Consider the following 15,385-nt stretch of genomic DNA (forward strand, 5'->3'; position numbering starts at 1 on the left):
TAGGTGGAAAAGCAAGCTGTGAAGATGACGCAAAGAATCTGCAAAGGGATACAGAAAGGCGAAGTGAGTGGGCAAACATTGGCAGATGGAGTGTAATGTGAGAAAATGTGAGGTTATCCACTTTGATAGGAAGAATAAAAAAGCAAATTATTATTTAAATAGTGAGAGATTACAAAATGTTGCGGTATAGAGGAATCTGGGGGTCCTTGTGCAAGAAACACAACAAGTTAGTATGCCGGTACAGCAAGTAATCAGGAAGGCAAATGGAATGTTGGCCTTTATTGCAAGGGGGATGGAGTGTAAAAGCAGAGAAGTCCTGCTACAACAAACCTGGAGTACTGCGTACAGTTTTGGTCTCCTTATTTAAGGTGAGATATACTTGCATTGGAGGCAGTTCAGAGAAGGTTCACTAGGTTGATTCCTGAGTTGAAGGGGTTGACTTATGAAGAAAGGTTGAGCAGGTTGGACCTATACTCATTGAAATTTAGAAGAATAAGAGGTGATCTTATTGAAATGTATAAGATTTTGAGAGGGCTTGACAGGGTAGATGCAGAGAGGATGTTTCCCCTCGTGGGGGAATCTAGAACTAGGGGGCATAGTTTCAGAATAAGGGGTCGCCATTTTAAAACGGAAATGAGGAATTTCTTCCCTCAGAGGGTAATGATTCTTTGGAACTCTCTGCCCCAGAGTGCTGTGGAGGCTGGGTCATTGAATATATTTAAGGTGGAGATAGACAGATTTTTGAACAATAAGGGAGTCGAGGGTTATGGGGAACAGGCGGGGAAGTGGAGCTGAGCCAAGGTCAGATCAACCATGATCTTATTGAATGGTGGAGCAGATTCGTGGAGCCAAATGGCCTACTCTCGCTCCTATTTCTTATGTTCTTATGAATCAGGAAGTAACAGTTCATCAATGGCAATCTTGAGGTTTATTTTCTACCCGCTTTGTCACCAATAATTTCTACCCGTCCCTCTTCATCTCTCGGAGGACACGGATTCCCAGTCGCGGTGCAGGTTGTCAGGTGCCCCCCACTATCTTGCCCCATCATTCTTCACTTATAATGCCAGGTTATGCGACTGTGTGGGGCATCACAGTCAAACCCTACCACCTCAAAATTCATACCTGTAGACTTTCCACTGGGAATCAGGACCAGGAACTCTGGGTGGCTTTGTTCACCTCTTTAGTGAGCACCAGGGTATTGAGGCCAACTGTAACACCTCAGCCCATACTAGTTAACTCGCCACAGTCCACAATCGCCTGGGTCTTTCTGGTCAGTGTGATCCAGTTCGGGGATGCTCGGCCTGTTGTGGGACTGACCTCTGGAAGGGCTCATTCCTTCTACTGCGACTCTGCTTGCTGCGGATGATCTCCCGGGTCCTGAAGGACACGCGGCGGGGGGGGGGGGGGGGGGGGGCGGCGGGGCGGGGGGCTGTCTACCATCACAGGCGGACTTACCAGACACTGGTTACAGCTGCGGCCGGTCACTAGCCTCTTGCAGAAGCAGTCTCCACTGACGGGGTCACAGGGCAGTCCGTCTGCCACCGTCCCAAAGGGGTCACACCAACAAGCTGCAGGAGGCACAAAATAATTCACCATTAACTGCCCAGCATCTCACTTTCAAAGTGTACATTTAACAGGAGCGACCAGTGAGCTCATCATCATTTCATATCTTCACACATTTCCCTTGGAGAATAGTGGATGGAGTCGCAGGTTGATAAATAATGTGACAGGGCGGCATTCCTGTCTTCCTTTGGACAGGCCACAACGTGAATGCTCCTTCCATGGCTGTGACCATCTGTATTCCAGCCAATAGGGGGGTTAGTCCTATATGGGGAGGGGGGCAGTGTTTATGGGCTCCCACAACCATACGATGAGTGGAGAGCCACCTGCATTCACCGGATGTGCGGATCTCACTGGACGTCAACCCAGAATTCCGACCTGGGGGCTCCAGTCTCCACGCACTGTCCGGAGTGGGGTTCGAACCCACGACCTTCTGACTCCAAGGCGGGATTGGCTACCAGTGAGACAGTGGCCCTGACCAGCAGTGAGCTACAGTGCAGCGAGTCATGGGATCATCAGGGGGGAGGTACAGAACTGAGTCATACTGTCGTGCAGAAGCACTAACCAGGGAGCAAGGAAGACTTGAATTTCTAAAGCTGTCCCAAACATGTTTTATAGCCAATTAAATACTTTTTGAAGTGTAGTCGCTGTGATAATGTAGGAAACAGGCAGCCAATTTGCACACAGCAAGCTCCCACAAACAGCTGGTTTAGTAATGTTGGTCCAGCTGAGAGGGCAGACAGGGCGTGGCTTTAACATCTCATCTGAAAGACAGCACCTCCGACAGTGCGGCGCTCCCTCAGTACTGACCCTCCGACAGTGCAGCGTTCCCTCAGTACTGCCCCTCCGACAGTGCAGCACTCCCTCAGTACTGCCCCTCCGACAGTGCAGCGCTCCCTCAGTACTGCCCCTCCGACAGAGCAGTGCTCACTCAGTACTGCCCCTCCGACAGTGCAGTGCTCCCTCAGTACTGCCCCTCCGACACTGCAGCGCTCCCTCAGTACTGCCCCTCCGACACTGCAGCTCAGTATTGCCCCTCCGACAGTGCAACGCTCCCTCAGTACTACCCCTCCAACAGTGCAGCGCTCCCTCAGTACTGCACTGGGAGTGTCAGCCTGGCTTTTGTGCTAGCATGCTATATAAGTCTTTCTTTTTTCTTTTTCCCCATATCGAGTTGGGATTAGCCAAATAAACACTGATCAGGCCTGGGTCAGGAAGTTTTCCAGCTCTGCTTGGCTCAGTACCAAAACTGGGCAGTGCATTCACCACTGAAGCCATCCTGTCTGGGTCTGAATGTAGAATGCTCAGAATTTCGAACCCGAGGTTGGAGTTTAACTAGAGGCTGATTAATTAGACTCACTGTGCGGCCTAGAGACTAATCTAGTGGGAGGGTGGACAGGAAACCAACACCAAGAGCCAAGGATTGTGTGAGGGCTGGGGATTATTTACAGAGTGAAGATCTTTCTGTCAGCCGTGGCTCTGTGGGTAGCACTCTCACATCTGGGTTCCAGCCCCACTCCAGGACTTGAGCAGACTGACACTCCAAGGGCCCTACTGCACCTTCGAAGGGGCAGTACTGAGGGAGCGCTGCACTGTCGGAGGGGCAGTACTGAGGGAGTGCTGCACTGTCGGAGGGGCAGTACTGAGGGAGTGCTGCACTGTCGGAGGGGCAGTACTGAGGGAGTGCCACACTGTCGGAGGGGCAGCACTGAGGGAGTGCCGTACTGTCGGAGGGGCAGTACCGAGGGAGTGCCGTACTGTCGGAGGGGCAGTACTGAGGGAGCGCTGCACTGTCGGAGGGGCAGTACTGAGGGAGTGCCACACTGTCGGAGGGGCAGTACCGAGGGAGTGCCGTACTGTCGGAAGGGCAGTACTGAGGGAGCGCTGCACTGTCGGAGGGGCAGTACTGAGGAAGCACCGCACTGTCGGAGGGGCAGTACTGAGGGAGTGCCGCACTGTCGGAGGGGCAATACTGAGAGAGTGCCGCACTGTCAGAGGGGCAATACTGAGAGAGTGCCGCACTGTCAGAGGGGCAGTACTGAGGGAGTGCCGCACTGCTGGAGGGGCAGTACTGAGGGAGTGCCGCTCTGCTGGAGGGGCAATACTGAGGGAGCGCTGTACTGTCGATGTGCCATCTTTCAGATGTGATGTTAAACCGAGGCCCCGTCTGCCCTTTCAGGTGGAGGTTAAAGATCCCACGGCCACTATTTGAAGAAAAGCAGAGGAGTCCTGGGGCCAATATTTATCCCTCAACCAACATCATTATCTCATTGCTGTGTGTGGGAGCTTGCTGTGTGCAAATTGGCTGCTGCGTTTCCCACATTACAACAGTGACTACACTTCAAACTAATGCATTGGCTGTAAAGCGCTTTGTGATGTCCCAAGGTCGTGAACGGTGCTATAGAAATGCAAGTCATTCTTGAGAGACTGGAGCACAAATATCTAGGCTGACACTCCAGTGCAGTACTGAGGGAATGCTGTAGAAATGCAAGGCTTTTTTTTATATAACTCTGCGTCGGGATCAGGAATGAGAATAAACCCGAATTTTTGGGGATTGAACAGATCTGAGTAATCTCACCCAGGAACAGAGTACAGTGTGTGGAAGGGACTCACGTTGACAGCCCTGTAGGTTTTCAGCACTGAGCCCGAAGTAGCCAGCTTTGCATTTATCACATCGAGGGCCCTCCACATGGTCCTTGCAGCGACACTGCCCAGCGATCATTCCCAGGTTCAAGTCGTCCCGACTGTCGCAGATACCACCATTCAGAGAGCCGTCAGGGTCACAGTCACAGGCTGCAGGGCAAAGAAACCAGTCACATTCCTCTCCTCAACTCAACCCACAACTTCAGCCAGCTTTGAAAAAAATGCTTCGGAAAAAGACCAAAAAATCAGAAACAATTGGTAATATGAATTAACCCCAGCCCCAAAAAATGCTGGAAATTCACAACACTCGAGAGAGCAAAGACAGGTTAACGTCTCAGGCTAACTGGTTAGACCCCAAACCTGGGCACATCACGGACGCCGGGTCCCACCTGAAACGTTAAGCTCACCTCCTCCCCCAGATGCTGATCACTCAGCTGTGCATTTTCTATTATTGTCAGGATGTGGGCGTCACTGACAGGGCCGGCTGACATTGCCCATCCCGAGCTGCCCTGAGGAGATGGTGGTGGGCCGACTTCTTGAACCGAGTGTCACGCTCAGAGGGCAGTCAAGAGTCAACCACGTTAGGTGTGGGACCGGCGTCACCTATAGGCCCAGACCGGGTAAGGATGGCAGGTTTCCTTCCCTAAAGGGACATCAGTGACCCAGTTGGGTTTTTCCTAAATTCTGACAGCTTCATGGTCACTTTTACTTATCCCAGCTTTTAATTCCTGGATTAAAAAAAAATTATTTTTAAACTAAATTCAAATTCTCAAACTGTCCTGGTGGGATTCAAACTCATGTTCTCCGGATTACCAGTCCAGTAACAGAATCACTCATTCCAGAACTTACTATTTTTTAAAACAATAAAATATTTGGCCTGAACTAAACTAAAACACAATGGTAAACACTGCGAGGTTGGGGGAAGGGAATTTAATCATCTCCTGCCCCCCCCACCCCGCTACCTGCTAATAACCTTTTATTTTGAATTTACAGTTATTTTAATTTTCATTACATTTATCAATAGGACCTACATCACCCTGCTTATTGTCAGAAAGCTCTCAAAGGTCAGGGTCGAGGTCAAGCTCTTTTGATATTTGCCACTACACGTAAGTACAAAGCCTTGGAGAGGGTGTAAAAGAGATTTACTAGAATGGTAGCAGGGATGAGGGACATCAGTTATCTGGAGAAACTGGAGATGTTGGGATTGTTCTCTTTAGAGTACAGAAGGTTAAGAGGACATTTAATAGAGGTGGTCAAAATTATGGATGGTTTTGATAGAATAGATTGGGAGAAACTGTTTCCACTGGCAAGAGGGTCGATAACCAGAGGACACAGATTTAAGGTAATTGGTAAAAGAAGCAGAGGGGAGATGAGGAGAACTTTTTTTACGCAGCGAGTTGCGATCTAGAATGTGCTGCCTGAAAGGGCGGTGAAAGCAGATTCAATAGTAACTTTCAAAAGGGATTTGGATAAATACTTGAAAAAGAAAATTTGCTGGGGTATGGGGAAAGAGCAGGGGGAGTAGGACTAATTGGATAGCTCTTTCAAAGAGCTGGCAAAAGCACATTGGAGCGAATGGCCTATTCCTGTGCTGTATGATTCTATGAATGAAGTATAAAACTGAAGAAAGCAGGCCGTCAGATGTCTGCTTTACCTCAGCATACACTGAATGCAAATGAAGGAGCGGAACTATATTTGGAGGCAGGTGCACACCAGAAAATACAAATCATGTGCCTCCTCTGGCTTCTCTTGAGAGAGTTTGGGGCAGTTGTGTGTTGTTAACCAATGCCCACTGGTTTAGACTGCTCCAAGCTCATTTTGACCAGCAGAGATTTTCATCCCATTAATCTTGGATGTGTATGAACTTGGGTCCCAGAAGGGAGAGGCTAACTCCTAACCCCCTGCTCCACCCAATCTCCCACAAACATTCCTTCAATGGTTGTGCAACAATTTTATGACCTCCGCAACGGTTGCTCAGCAATTTTATGACCTCCGCGGCAACTTTTGGCCGGGCTGATAATGGAGGATGGCTGAATGACCAAACATGGGCTCTTGACAAAAATTGTTTTTCTTCCGCATTAGTGGAAAATTTCACTTGCAGCTGTGAAGATTTGACATGGCCAATTTACTCACAGCTCATCAAGACAGCGGCCAACTTCACCTTGGATAGGTTTCAACCTTTCCCCAGCAAACTATCTCACATGCCCAACTGGGCAGCCTCGTGTTTAGTACCAGGAACGGTAGCACAATGATTATGTTACTGGACTAATAATCCAGAGGGCTGGACTCATGAGGGAATTAAGGGTTATGTGGAGCGGGCGGGTAAGTGGAGCTGAGTCCACGGCCAGATCAGCCATGATCTTATTGAATGGCGTAGCAGGCTCGAGGGGCTAGATGGCCTACTCCTGTTCCTAATTCTTATGTTCTTATGTTCTTATGTTCTTATGATTCGGAGACATAAGTTCAAATCCCACCATGTCAGCTGTGGAATTTTAATTACATAAATCTGGAGTAAAAAGCTAGTATCAGTAATGGTCACCATGAAACTACCAAAATGTTGAAAAAATCCATCTGCTTCATAAATGTCATATAACGAAGGAAACCTGCCGTCTTTAGCAATGTGGTTTACTCTTAACTGCCCTCCGAAATGGCCGAGCAAGCCATGCTGTTGTATCAAACCGCTAGGAAAAGCAATAAGAATACAAAAAAACACACCCATCATCGACCTAGGCACTGGATTCAGAGATGGCAAAGGCACACCCAGCCCAGTAACATCCTCACTCAGGGGAGTTGTGCCAATATTGGGAGAGCTGTCCCACAGACTAATCAAGCAACAGCCTGACATAGTCATACTCACAGAATCTTACCTTTCAACCAACATCCCAGACTCCCCCATTGCCACCCCTGGGTCTGCCTTGCCAGTGGGACAGGATATACAGTCGGGAGCCCTCAACATTGACTCTGGACCTCATGAAGTCTTATAATAGCTGATCAAACATGGGCACATCAGTTAAAGGTCCACTGGGCCACCAGGGAGGGTTTTGGCCGAGCCAGCCAAGAGGGGGTGCCAGGCTGCCTGTTGGTGGCCCAGCCAAACCCAGGGGCATAATTGTCGGGCTGACCTGGTAGTCGGCCAACAATAAAAAATAAAATAGCATCGCCGTCAACCAATAAGGAGTGCACCGACACAAAAAGCTGTCGGGGGCACCGGCGGTGCCGCTCCTGCGAGACAATTCCGCAAAATGGATATTTCCTGCAGGGCAATTTCGGGAAGCAGTCGCCGCCCATCGGTAAAGGGTCGGCGCATGCACACTGCAGCGGGAAAACGGGCGGAGCACTCCCCTACACCGCTCTACCCCTGATGAAGGGCAATTTGCACAATGACGGCCCCTCCGCGGGAGTTGGTAGCTATTCTGCGCCGCCCCATGGCCACCACTTTCAGGTGGCCAGAGGCCTTATCGGGAGGGCCAATTTCATCCCCAATCTCTCTCATTCATGGACACGATGCAATCATTGGATAGGTTATCTCTCTTTACTACCCTCCTGATCACAACCTGCTCGATTCTGCTGCTATAACTCTGCTCAGTCTCCCTGGACTTTCTTCTCTTGTTCCCAATTCCCCATACACCACATTCTTTCCCATCTCCATGTCCTCATTGTGTTGAAATCCAGACTCATTCTCACCATCTCCTACTCTTAACTCATTCTTTCACAGTACCTCAAACCCGTGGAACTCCTCACCTCCTTCAGTCTCCCCTTCCCCCGACAGTCTACAACTCCAGAGTGCTGTCCCCCAGTCACTGCTCCTTTCACCTTCTCTCCTACTCCACTGAAACCATTTGGAAAGCTCAATATTTTCCTTCAATCTTAAAGGGCCACGATTTTCCTGGGGTGTAGGTCGGGGGGCTGCAGGGGAGTGGGCTGGAGGGAGGGAATGATCTCCAACTTATATATAGTTTTGATTGGTCGGGGAAACTCATTCCCCCATCTCACCAAAGGAAATCCAGCTGACACCACTGCCATTTTCATGCGATTTTTTTCTTCCCTCCCCCAGCACCACTGGATGGGATTTTAACCCAGCCTGGCTGGTGGGAGTGGGATGAACGGAGGGGATAGAGTTAAAATCCAGTTTGGGAACATCTCGCACCATTCCTAAACCCTTCCCACCTCATTCATCCGAATTTTAACTTCCGATTGTTTGGCTTTGGGATAGAGAAGCTGAGGCGGGGGGCAGGGGGCGGATACCAATTGCAAAGTCGCGGTGCGATGACTTAATTCAGACCCTGGGTGACTAAGGTCCGCCCAGTCTCTGTGGCAGACAACAGGAACAGGCCGTAGGAGACCCAGGAGGCCAGGAGGAGTTCACTCTGCCCAGATCTCCCCTGCCCCACTCCTCACTTACCTTGACGGAGAGAGTTTCCATGGCTCCCCGCTGGCCTGTAATGGCACACTTTCCCACTCCTGCGCATTGGCCTCAGTCTCATCCCCGCCGGCTTCGGGAATGAGGGGGTGTTGAGGTCTGGGAATTAAAAATCGGGGTTTTGGACAGATCACATGTGGCTCGGTATCAAATTTATCTGTTTGTCTGCAATATTGTTGTGAAGCGTTTTTTGGGACGTTTTACTACGTTAAAGACGCTATATAAATAAAAGTTATTATCACCGCCCGCTTCGACCCTTTGACTCCCAATATTCCCGACCGCCCCATCCAAGGTTAAAACCGGGACTATTGTCAGATCCATGTCACGTAACGGTGAGGAAAGCGTTGCTCCCCCCTCTCCATCACCGCACAGCTTCCCCATCGTGAAGCCCCTTCAGTACTCACGGACACAGACTCTGGGGTCCCGAATGTCTCTGGATGGATCCTGGTAATAGAAAGGTTTGCACATCTCACAGTTCCTGCCCATCGTGTTGTGGTGACAATCGTCGCATACACCTCCGCTCACGTTTCCCGTGGCTAAATACACGGCCATGTCGAAGTGACACTTCCTCGAGTGATTGTTACAATTACATCCTGTAAACAAAGGAGGATCGGTAAAGGTTCGGAAATCCCAGCCTGGATCGATACACAACCGCGTCACATCTCAGAAAGCTCCCAAAGCCCATTGCCCACCCTGAATGAATTAGAGCTGCGTATATTTTTGTTAAGAATCAGTTTAATCTTTATTAATCACAGACTTCAAGCACCAGCAAAGCAGTAATAGGACATTCCCGCTAAGGGGCAATCTTTCCAACGTGACAGTGACCTCGCAAACCTCCACCCTGTCTGATGGAAAACAGGCTGAGGGGGAGTGGGAGTAGTTGAAATGGAGTGGGGACAGAGGGAGCATCAGCCTTGCACCTGTTAGACTCAGACCCAGCTACCAGCATCATCACCCCGGCAACCAAATTTTAATTTGATCATTTAAGTTTAAAGTTTAATTTGCCGATTTTAGTGCCCCCCCCCCCCTAACCACCCCGCTTTAGCCAGGGGGCACTTGTATAATTTCTGTTTTTAGTGCCCTAAAAACCCCCCCAAAAAAACAAAAAAAGGGGGCACTGGAAAAAATGTATTTTGGAGTGTGACCCCCCTTGCAGGGGCCATTTGTTTAAAGTGCACAAATGCTGAAATAAAAGCCACCAGCAATTTTACTTTTAAAAGCTGAGTTTCTTCTTGAACGTCAGCCCAGAATGTTGTGTCTGTGTAATGTGTCTCTTTCTGTGTATCTGTGAAGGTTGTATGGCTCAGTCATGTGTGTCTATGTCTATCTGTTGGGGTGTGTCTGTATTCCTGTTTGTGTGGAGATGTGTTTGTTTGTATATCTCTTTACGAGGTGTCTGTCCATGTCTCTGTCTGTGTGGGGTGTGTCCGTGTCTCTCTATCTGTGTGTGCTGTTGCCACGAGTCGGAGTTGGGGTTTTTGGACAGCCCTTTTTTAATATGTTTTTGTATGAAATGCTGGACTGATTTATAATAAAACAAAGTACAAACCAAAAAAAAAACAAAGAAAGAAATAAAGAAAAAAAAACAAGTATCTCCTGACGCTGTGGGTGAATGTCAGAGACCAAGTTGGAAAAGATTAATCAGGGATCCTGTAGCAAGCCTGGCGGATTCTGTCAGTGTCATAATACTGTGCGGTTGTTTTAATTCTAACTGTGAAGTGCTCTCTTTTCATCTTAAGAAAGACAATATTGTAGTTTGCCCAGTTTTAAAACCATAATATTTTGAAATCAGTGTCTGGGAGGTTTGGAACTGAGCCTATCTGGAAACCAATCAGACAGTGAGCATCAGCAGGTGCCTGTTTTCTGGGGTTTCATGTAGGAAAGGGATCTGCAGAAGTTTGAAAGCCTTCAGAAAGGAAAAGAATATGCTGGGTGAAAGGTAGTTGATGTGTACCAGCGCTGACTGCAAGGTCACCAGCAGCGGAGAGGCACCAGCTGCTCAGGCACCTGCAGTAAAGCATGAGAAGGCTGGGAAACGAAAGAAAGCTGCCATTCAGCAGGGATAAGAAAGAGTATAAAGGGAGAGAGTGCATACCTAGACGGGGAGTGGTGGTGTTTGTGGGGCTGGGGGGGGGAGGGGGGCGGTGAAGCTGTCACTGCTTCCTCTATCAGGTCTCAGGTTAAAAAAAGCAGATTGGCCCCAAGACAGCACTGGAGCCTGATCTGCTTATTTAAAGAGGACCCCAATTGGCTTGGGGCGGGAAAGGAGAGGGAAAAGAAAGAACTTGCATTTCTATAGCATCTTTCACCACCTCAGGAAGTCCCAACTTTACAGCCCTTTTGATGTGTGGTCTGAGAAGGAGAAGAAATGAGAATGATGAACCATCCGTGGCTAACTAAGGAAGCAAAGGCTGGTATCAAATTGAAAACAAAGGCATACAATGTTGCGAAGAATAGTGGAAGGCCGGAGAATTGGGAAATTTTTAGAAGTCAGCAAAGGACAACTAAAAAAATGATAAAGAGAGAAGAAAGTTTATGAGAGTAAACAAGCACGAAATATAAAAACAGTAAGAGCTTCTACAAGTATATAATAAGGAAGAGAGTAGCTAAAGTAAATGTTGGTCCCTTAGAGGATGAGACTGGGGAATTAATAATGGGAAACAGGGAAATGGCAGAGACTTTGAACAAATATTTTGTATCAGTCTTCACGATAGAAGGCACTAAAAGCATCCCAATAATTGATAGTCAAGGGACTATTGTGGGGGGGAGGTAACTTAAAACAATCATTATCACTGATTATTTTAGAGAAAAAGTACTAGGCAAACTAAGGGGACTAAAGGTGGACAAGTCCTCTGGACCTGATGGCCGACATCCTAGGCCCTTAAAACAAGTGGCTGCAGAGATAATGGATGCATTGATTGTAATCTACCAAAATTCCCTGGATTCTGGAGCGGTCCCAGCGCATTGTAAAATCGCAAATGTAACACCCCGGTTTAAGAAAGGAGGAAGACAGAAAGCAGGAAACTATAGACCAGTTAGCCTAACATCTGTCATTGGGAAAATGCTGGAGTCCATTATTAAGGAAGTAGTAGCAGGACATTTAGAAAATCATAATGCAGTCAAGCAGAGTCAGCATGGTTTCATGAAAGGGAAATCATGTTTGACAAATTTGCTGTCGATGTCATGTATTTTGATTTCCAGAAGGCATTCGATAAGGTGCCACATAAATGATTTCTGCACAAGATAAGAGCTCACGGGGTCGGGGGGTAATATATTAGCATGGATAGAGGATTGGCTAACCAACAGAAAACAGAGGTCGGGATAAATGGGTCATTTTCAGGTTGGCAAAGTGTGACTAGTAGGGTGTCGCAGGGATCGGTGCTGGGGCCTAAACTATTTACAATCTATATTAATGACTTGGATGAATGGATCGAGTGTATTGTAGCCAAATTTACCATTGATACAAAGATAGGTGGGAAAGCAAGTTGTGAGGAGGACGCAAAGAATCTGCAAAAACATATAGATAGGCTAAGTGAGTGGGCAGAAATTTGGCAGATGGAGTTTAATGTGGGAAAATGAGAGGATATCCACTTTGGTAGGAAAAATAAAAAAGCAAATTATTTTTTAAATGGGGAGAGATTACAAAATGCTGCAGTACAGAGGAATCTGGGGGTCCTTGTACATGAAACTTAAAAAGTATAGCATGCAGGTACATCAAGTAATTACAAAAACAAATGGAATGTTGGCCTTTATTGCAAGGGGGATGGAGTATAAAAGTAAGGAAGTCCTGCTACAACTGTAGAGGGCAGGGCGTTAGTGAGACCACATCTGGAGTACTGCGTACAGTATTGGTCTCCTTATTTAAGGAGGGATATACTTGCATTGGAGTCAGTTCAGAGAAGGTTCACGAGATTGATTTCCAAGATGAAGGGGTTGTCATATGAAGAAAGGTTGAGCAGGTTAGGCTTGTACTCATTGGAGTTTAGAAGACTAAGAGGTAATCTTATTGAAACATATAAGATTCTGAGGGGGCTTGACAGGGTAGATGCAGAGAGGATGTTCCCTCTTGTGGGGAAATCTAGAATTAGGGGGCATAGTCTTAGAATAAGGGGCCGCCCATTTAAAACGGAAATGAGGAAAAGTTTCTTCTCTCATAGGGTCATGAATCTTCGGAGTTCTCTACCCCAGAGAGCTGTTGAGGCTGGGTCATTGAATATATAAGGTGGAGATAGACAGATTTTTGAAGGATAAGGGAGTCAAGCGTTATGGGGAGAGGGCAGGGAAGTTGAGTTGAGGCCAAGATCAGATCTGCTACGATCTTATTGAATGGTGGAGCAGGCCCGAGAGGCCAAATGGCCGACTCCTGCTCCTATTTCTTATGTTCTTATAGACACTGTTGTAATGTGGGAAACGCAGCAGCCAATTTGCACACAGCAAGCTCCCACAAACAGCAATGAGAAAAAGTGACCATATAATCAACTTTTTAGTGATGGTGTTTGAGGGATAAATATTGGCCCCAGGACACATGGGAGAACGCCCCTGCTCCCTGCTTGGGACATGTACTGGGACAGGATCGAGCGACACTGAAGAGGCATCTGATATCTGAGCAGTGGAGAGGTCGAGACACATGGTGGGAGAGCAATGAAATGTAAACAGAAAATACTGGAAACAGCTCAGGCAGCATCTGTGGAGAGAGAAACAGAGTTAACGTTTCAGGTCGATGCCCTTTCATCAGAACTGGAAGAAGTTTTTTCCTCTGGTAAGTAGGTTGGTAATCAGAGGACACGGATTTAAAATAATTGGCAAAAGAAATAGAGAGGAAATGAGAAGAAATGTCTTCACACTGACGGTTGTTAAGATCTGGAACAAACTACCTGAAAAGGCAGAAGAATCGGATTCCACAGGAACTTTCAAAAGGCAATTGGACATATACTTGAAGAGGAATTTGCAGGGTTATGGGGAAAAAGCTGGGGGTGGAAGTAATTGGACAGCTATTTCAAAGAGCTGGCACAGGCACGACGGGCCGAATGGCCTCCTTCGGTGTTATAAGATTCTATGAAAGCTCCTAATGCTGGACCTCATGGCTCGGAAGACTTGGCTATTTGCATCAGGATAATAGAGGCAGCAAATGGGGATCTCCCGCTGACCCCAGCTGGAGTAAAGCTCAGCTTAGCACTCAATCATTTACAGCCCTTGGCGTAAACACCAACTGCAAACCCTGAGGAATGACTCACAACGCGACTCACACTGATCTCACTCCACCCAGAACTTTATGTGCCTGAAAGATTGGGGAGAAGCCATAAGGGGGACTTTTAGAGAATAACAAGTTTAAGGAACAGGAAAAGACCACTAGGGACAAAAAATAATGCCACTTTTGGATAGATCTCAATCCTACTTACCCACTTTCTCACCACATCCCTCAACCCCACCTATCCACCTTCTTACCATATCCCACAATCCCACCGATTCACCTTCTTCCCAGATCCTTCAACTGCACCTACCCATCTTCTCACCCTAACCCTCAACCCCACCTATCCACCTACTCCCCATATCCCTCGACCAACCTTCTCCCCATATCCCTCGATCCCACCTTCTCACTATATCCCCAATCCCACCGACCCACCTTCTCACTATATCCCCAACCCCACTGACCCCATATCCCCCAACCCACCTGCTCCCCATATCCCTCGATCCCATCTTCTCCCCATATCTCCAACCCCACCTATCCACCTTCTCCCCATATCCTCCAACCCACCTTCTCCCCGTATCCCTCGATCCCATCTTCTCCCCATATCTCCAACCCCACCTATCTACCTTCTCCCCATATCTCCAACCCACCTTCTCCCCGTATCCCTCGATCCCATCTTCTCCCCATATCTCCAACCCCACCTATCTACCTTCTCCCCATATCTCCAACCCACCTTCTCCCCGTATCCCTCGATCCCATCTTCTCCCCATATCTCCAACCCCACCTATCTACCTTCTCCCCATATCCCTCAACACCACCGATCACCTTGTCACCATAATATCGCTTGGTTACTTCTTGAATCAGTTAACTCTCCAGCACCTCACTCAAGAGGCCAGTACTTCGAAGGCCAGGATGGATAGTTGAGAGATAACTGGCATTTGAACCCAAGGGAAGGGGAGGCATCACTGCCAGGCTTGATTTAGTCCTTCCCCAGTCTCCAGACTCTCCAGTGGGATGCCGGGCTGATATTGTTTCTCCGTACCACACACACATACTGACATTGACCACGCTCAATCTAACGAGCACCGAGGCCAGTTGTATCCCCCAGGCTGAGATCAACAACCTCAGCCTGGTGTTACATCAAGTGTACAGCAAAGAAACAGGCCATTCGGCCCAACTGTTCTGTGCCGGTGTTTATGCTCCACACGAGCCTCCTCCCATCCCTCTTCATCACACCCTATCAACATATCTTTCCATTCCTTTCTCCCACATGTGTTTATCCAGCTTCCCCTTAAATGCATCTCTGCTGTTTGCCTCAACCCCTTCCTGTGGGAGCGAGTTCTATATTCTCACCACTCTCTGGGTAAAGAAGTTTCTCCTGAATTCCCTATCGGGTTTATTAGTGACTCTCTTATATTTATAACCCCTGGTTTTGGTCTCTCCACAAGTACAAACATTTTAATTATGTCTACCCTATCAAACCTTTTCATTATCTTCAAGGCCAAGTCACCCCTCAGCCTTCTCTTTTCAGAGAAAAGGGCCCCAGCCTGTACCGTCTTTCCTCTCAGTTCTGG

At 47.9% G+C, this 15,385-nt stretch overlaps 1 protein-coding gene across 2 annotated transcripts in view; it reads right to left on the reverse strand.

Moving 5' to 3' along the window:
- The window catches only part of lamb2 (laminin, beta 2 (laminin S)), a 143,114-nt gene that overhangs the window by 71,994 nt on the left and 55,735 nt on the right, over positions 1-15,385 (reverse strand). For both annotated transcript variants that reach the window (XM_070895629.1, XM_070895628.1), the window contains exons 9-11: positions 9,028-9,216; positions 4,174-4,353; positions 1,456-1,568 (exon numbers count right to left, since the gene is read on the reverse strand). In XM_070895629.1, the coding sequence (XP_070751730.1) occupies positions 1,456-1,568; positions 4,174-4,353; positions 9,028-9,216 (482 nt within the window). The remainder of the gene's footprint in view (positions 1-1,455; positions 1,569-4,173; positions 4,354-9,027; positions 9,217-15,385) is intronic.

The sequence above is a fragment of the Pristiophorus japonicus genome, chromosome 12 (genome assembly GCF_044704955.1).
Source record: "Pristiophorus japonicus isolate sPriJap1 chromosome 12, sPriJap1.hap1, whole genome shotgun sequence".
Taxonomy (NCBI): Eukaryota; Metazoa; Chordata; class Chondrichthyes; family Pristiophoridae; genus Pristiophorus; species Pristiophorus japonicus.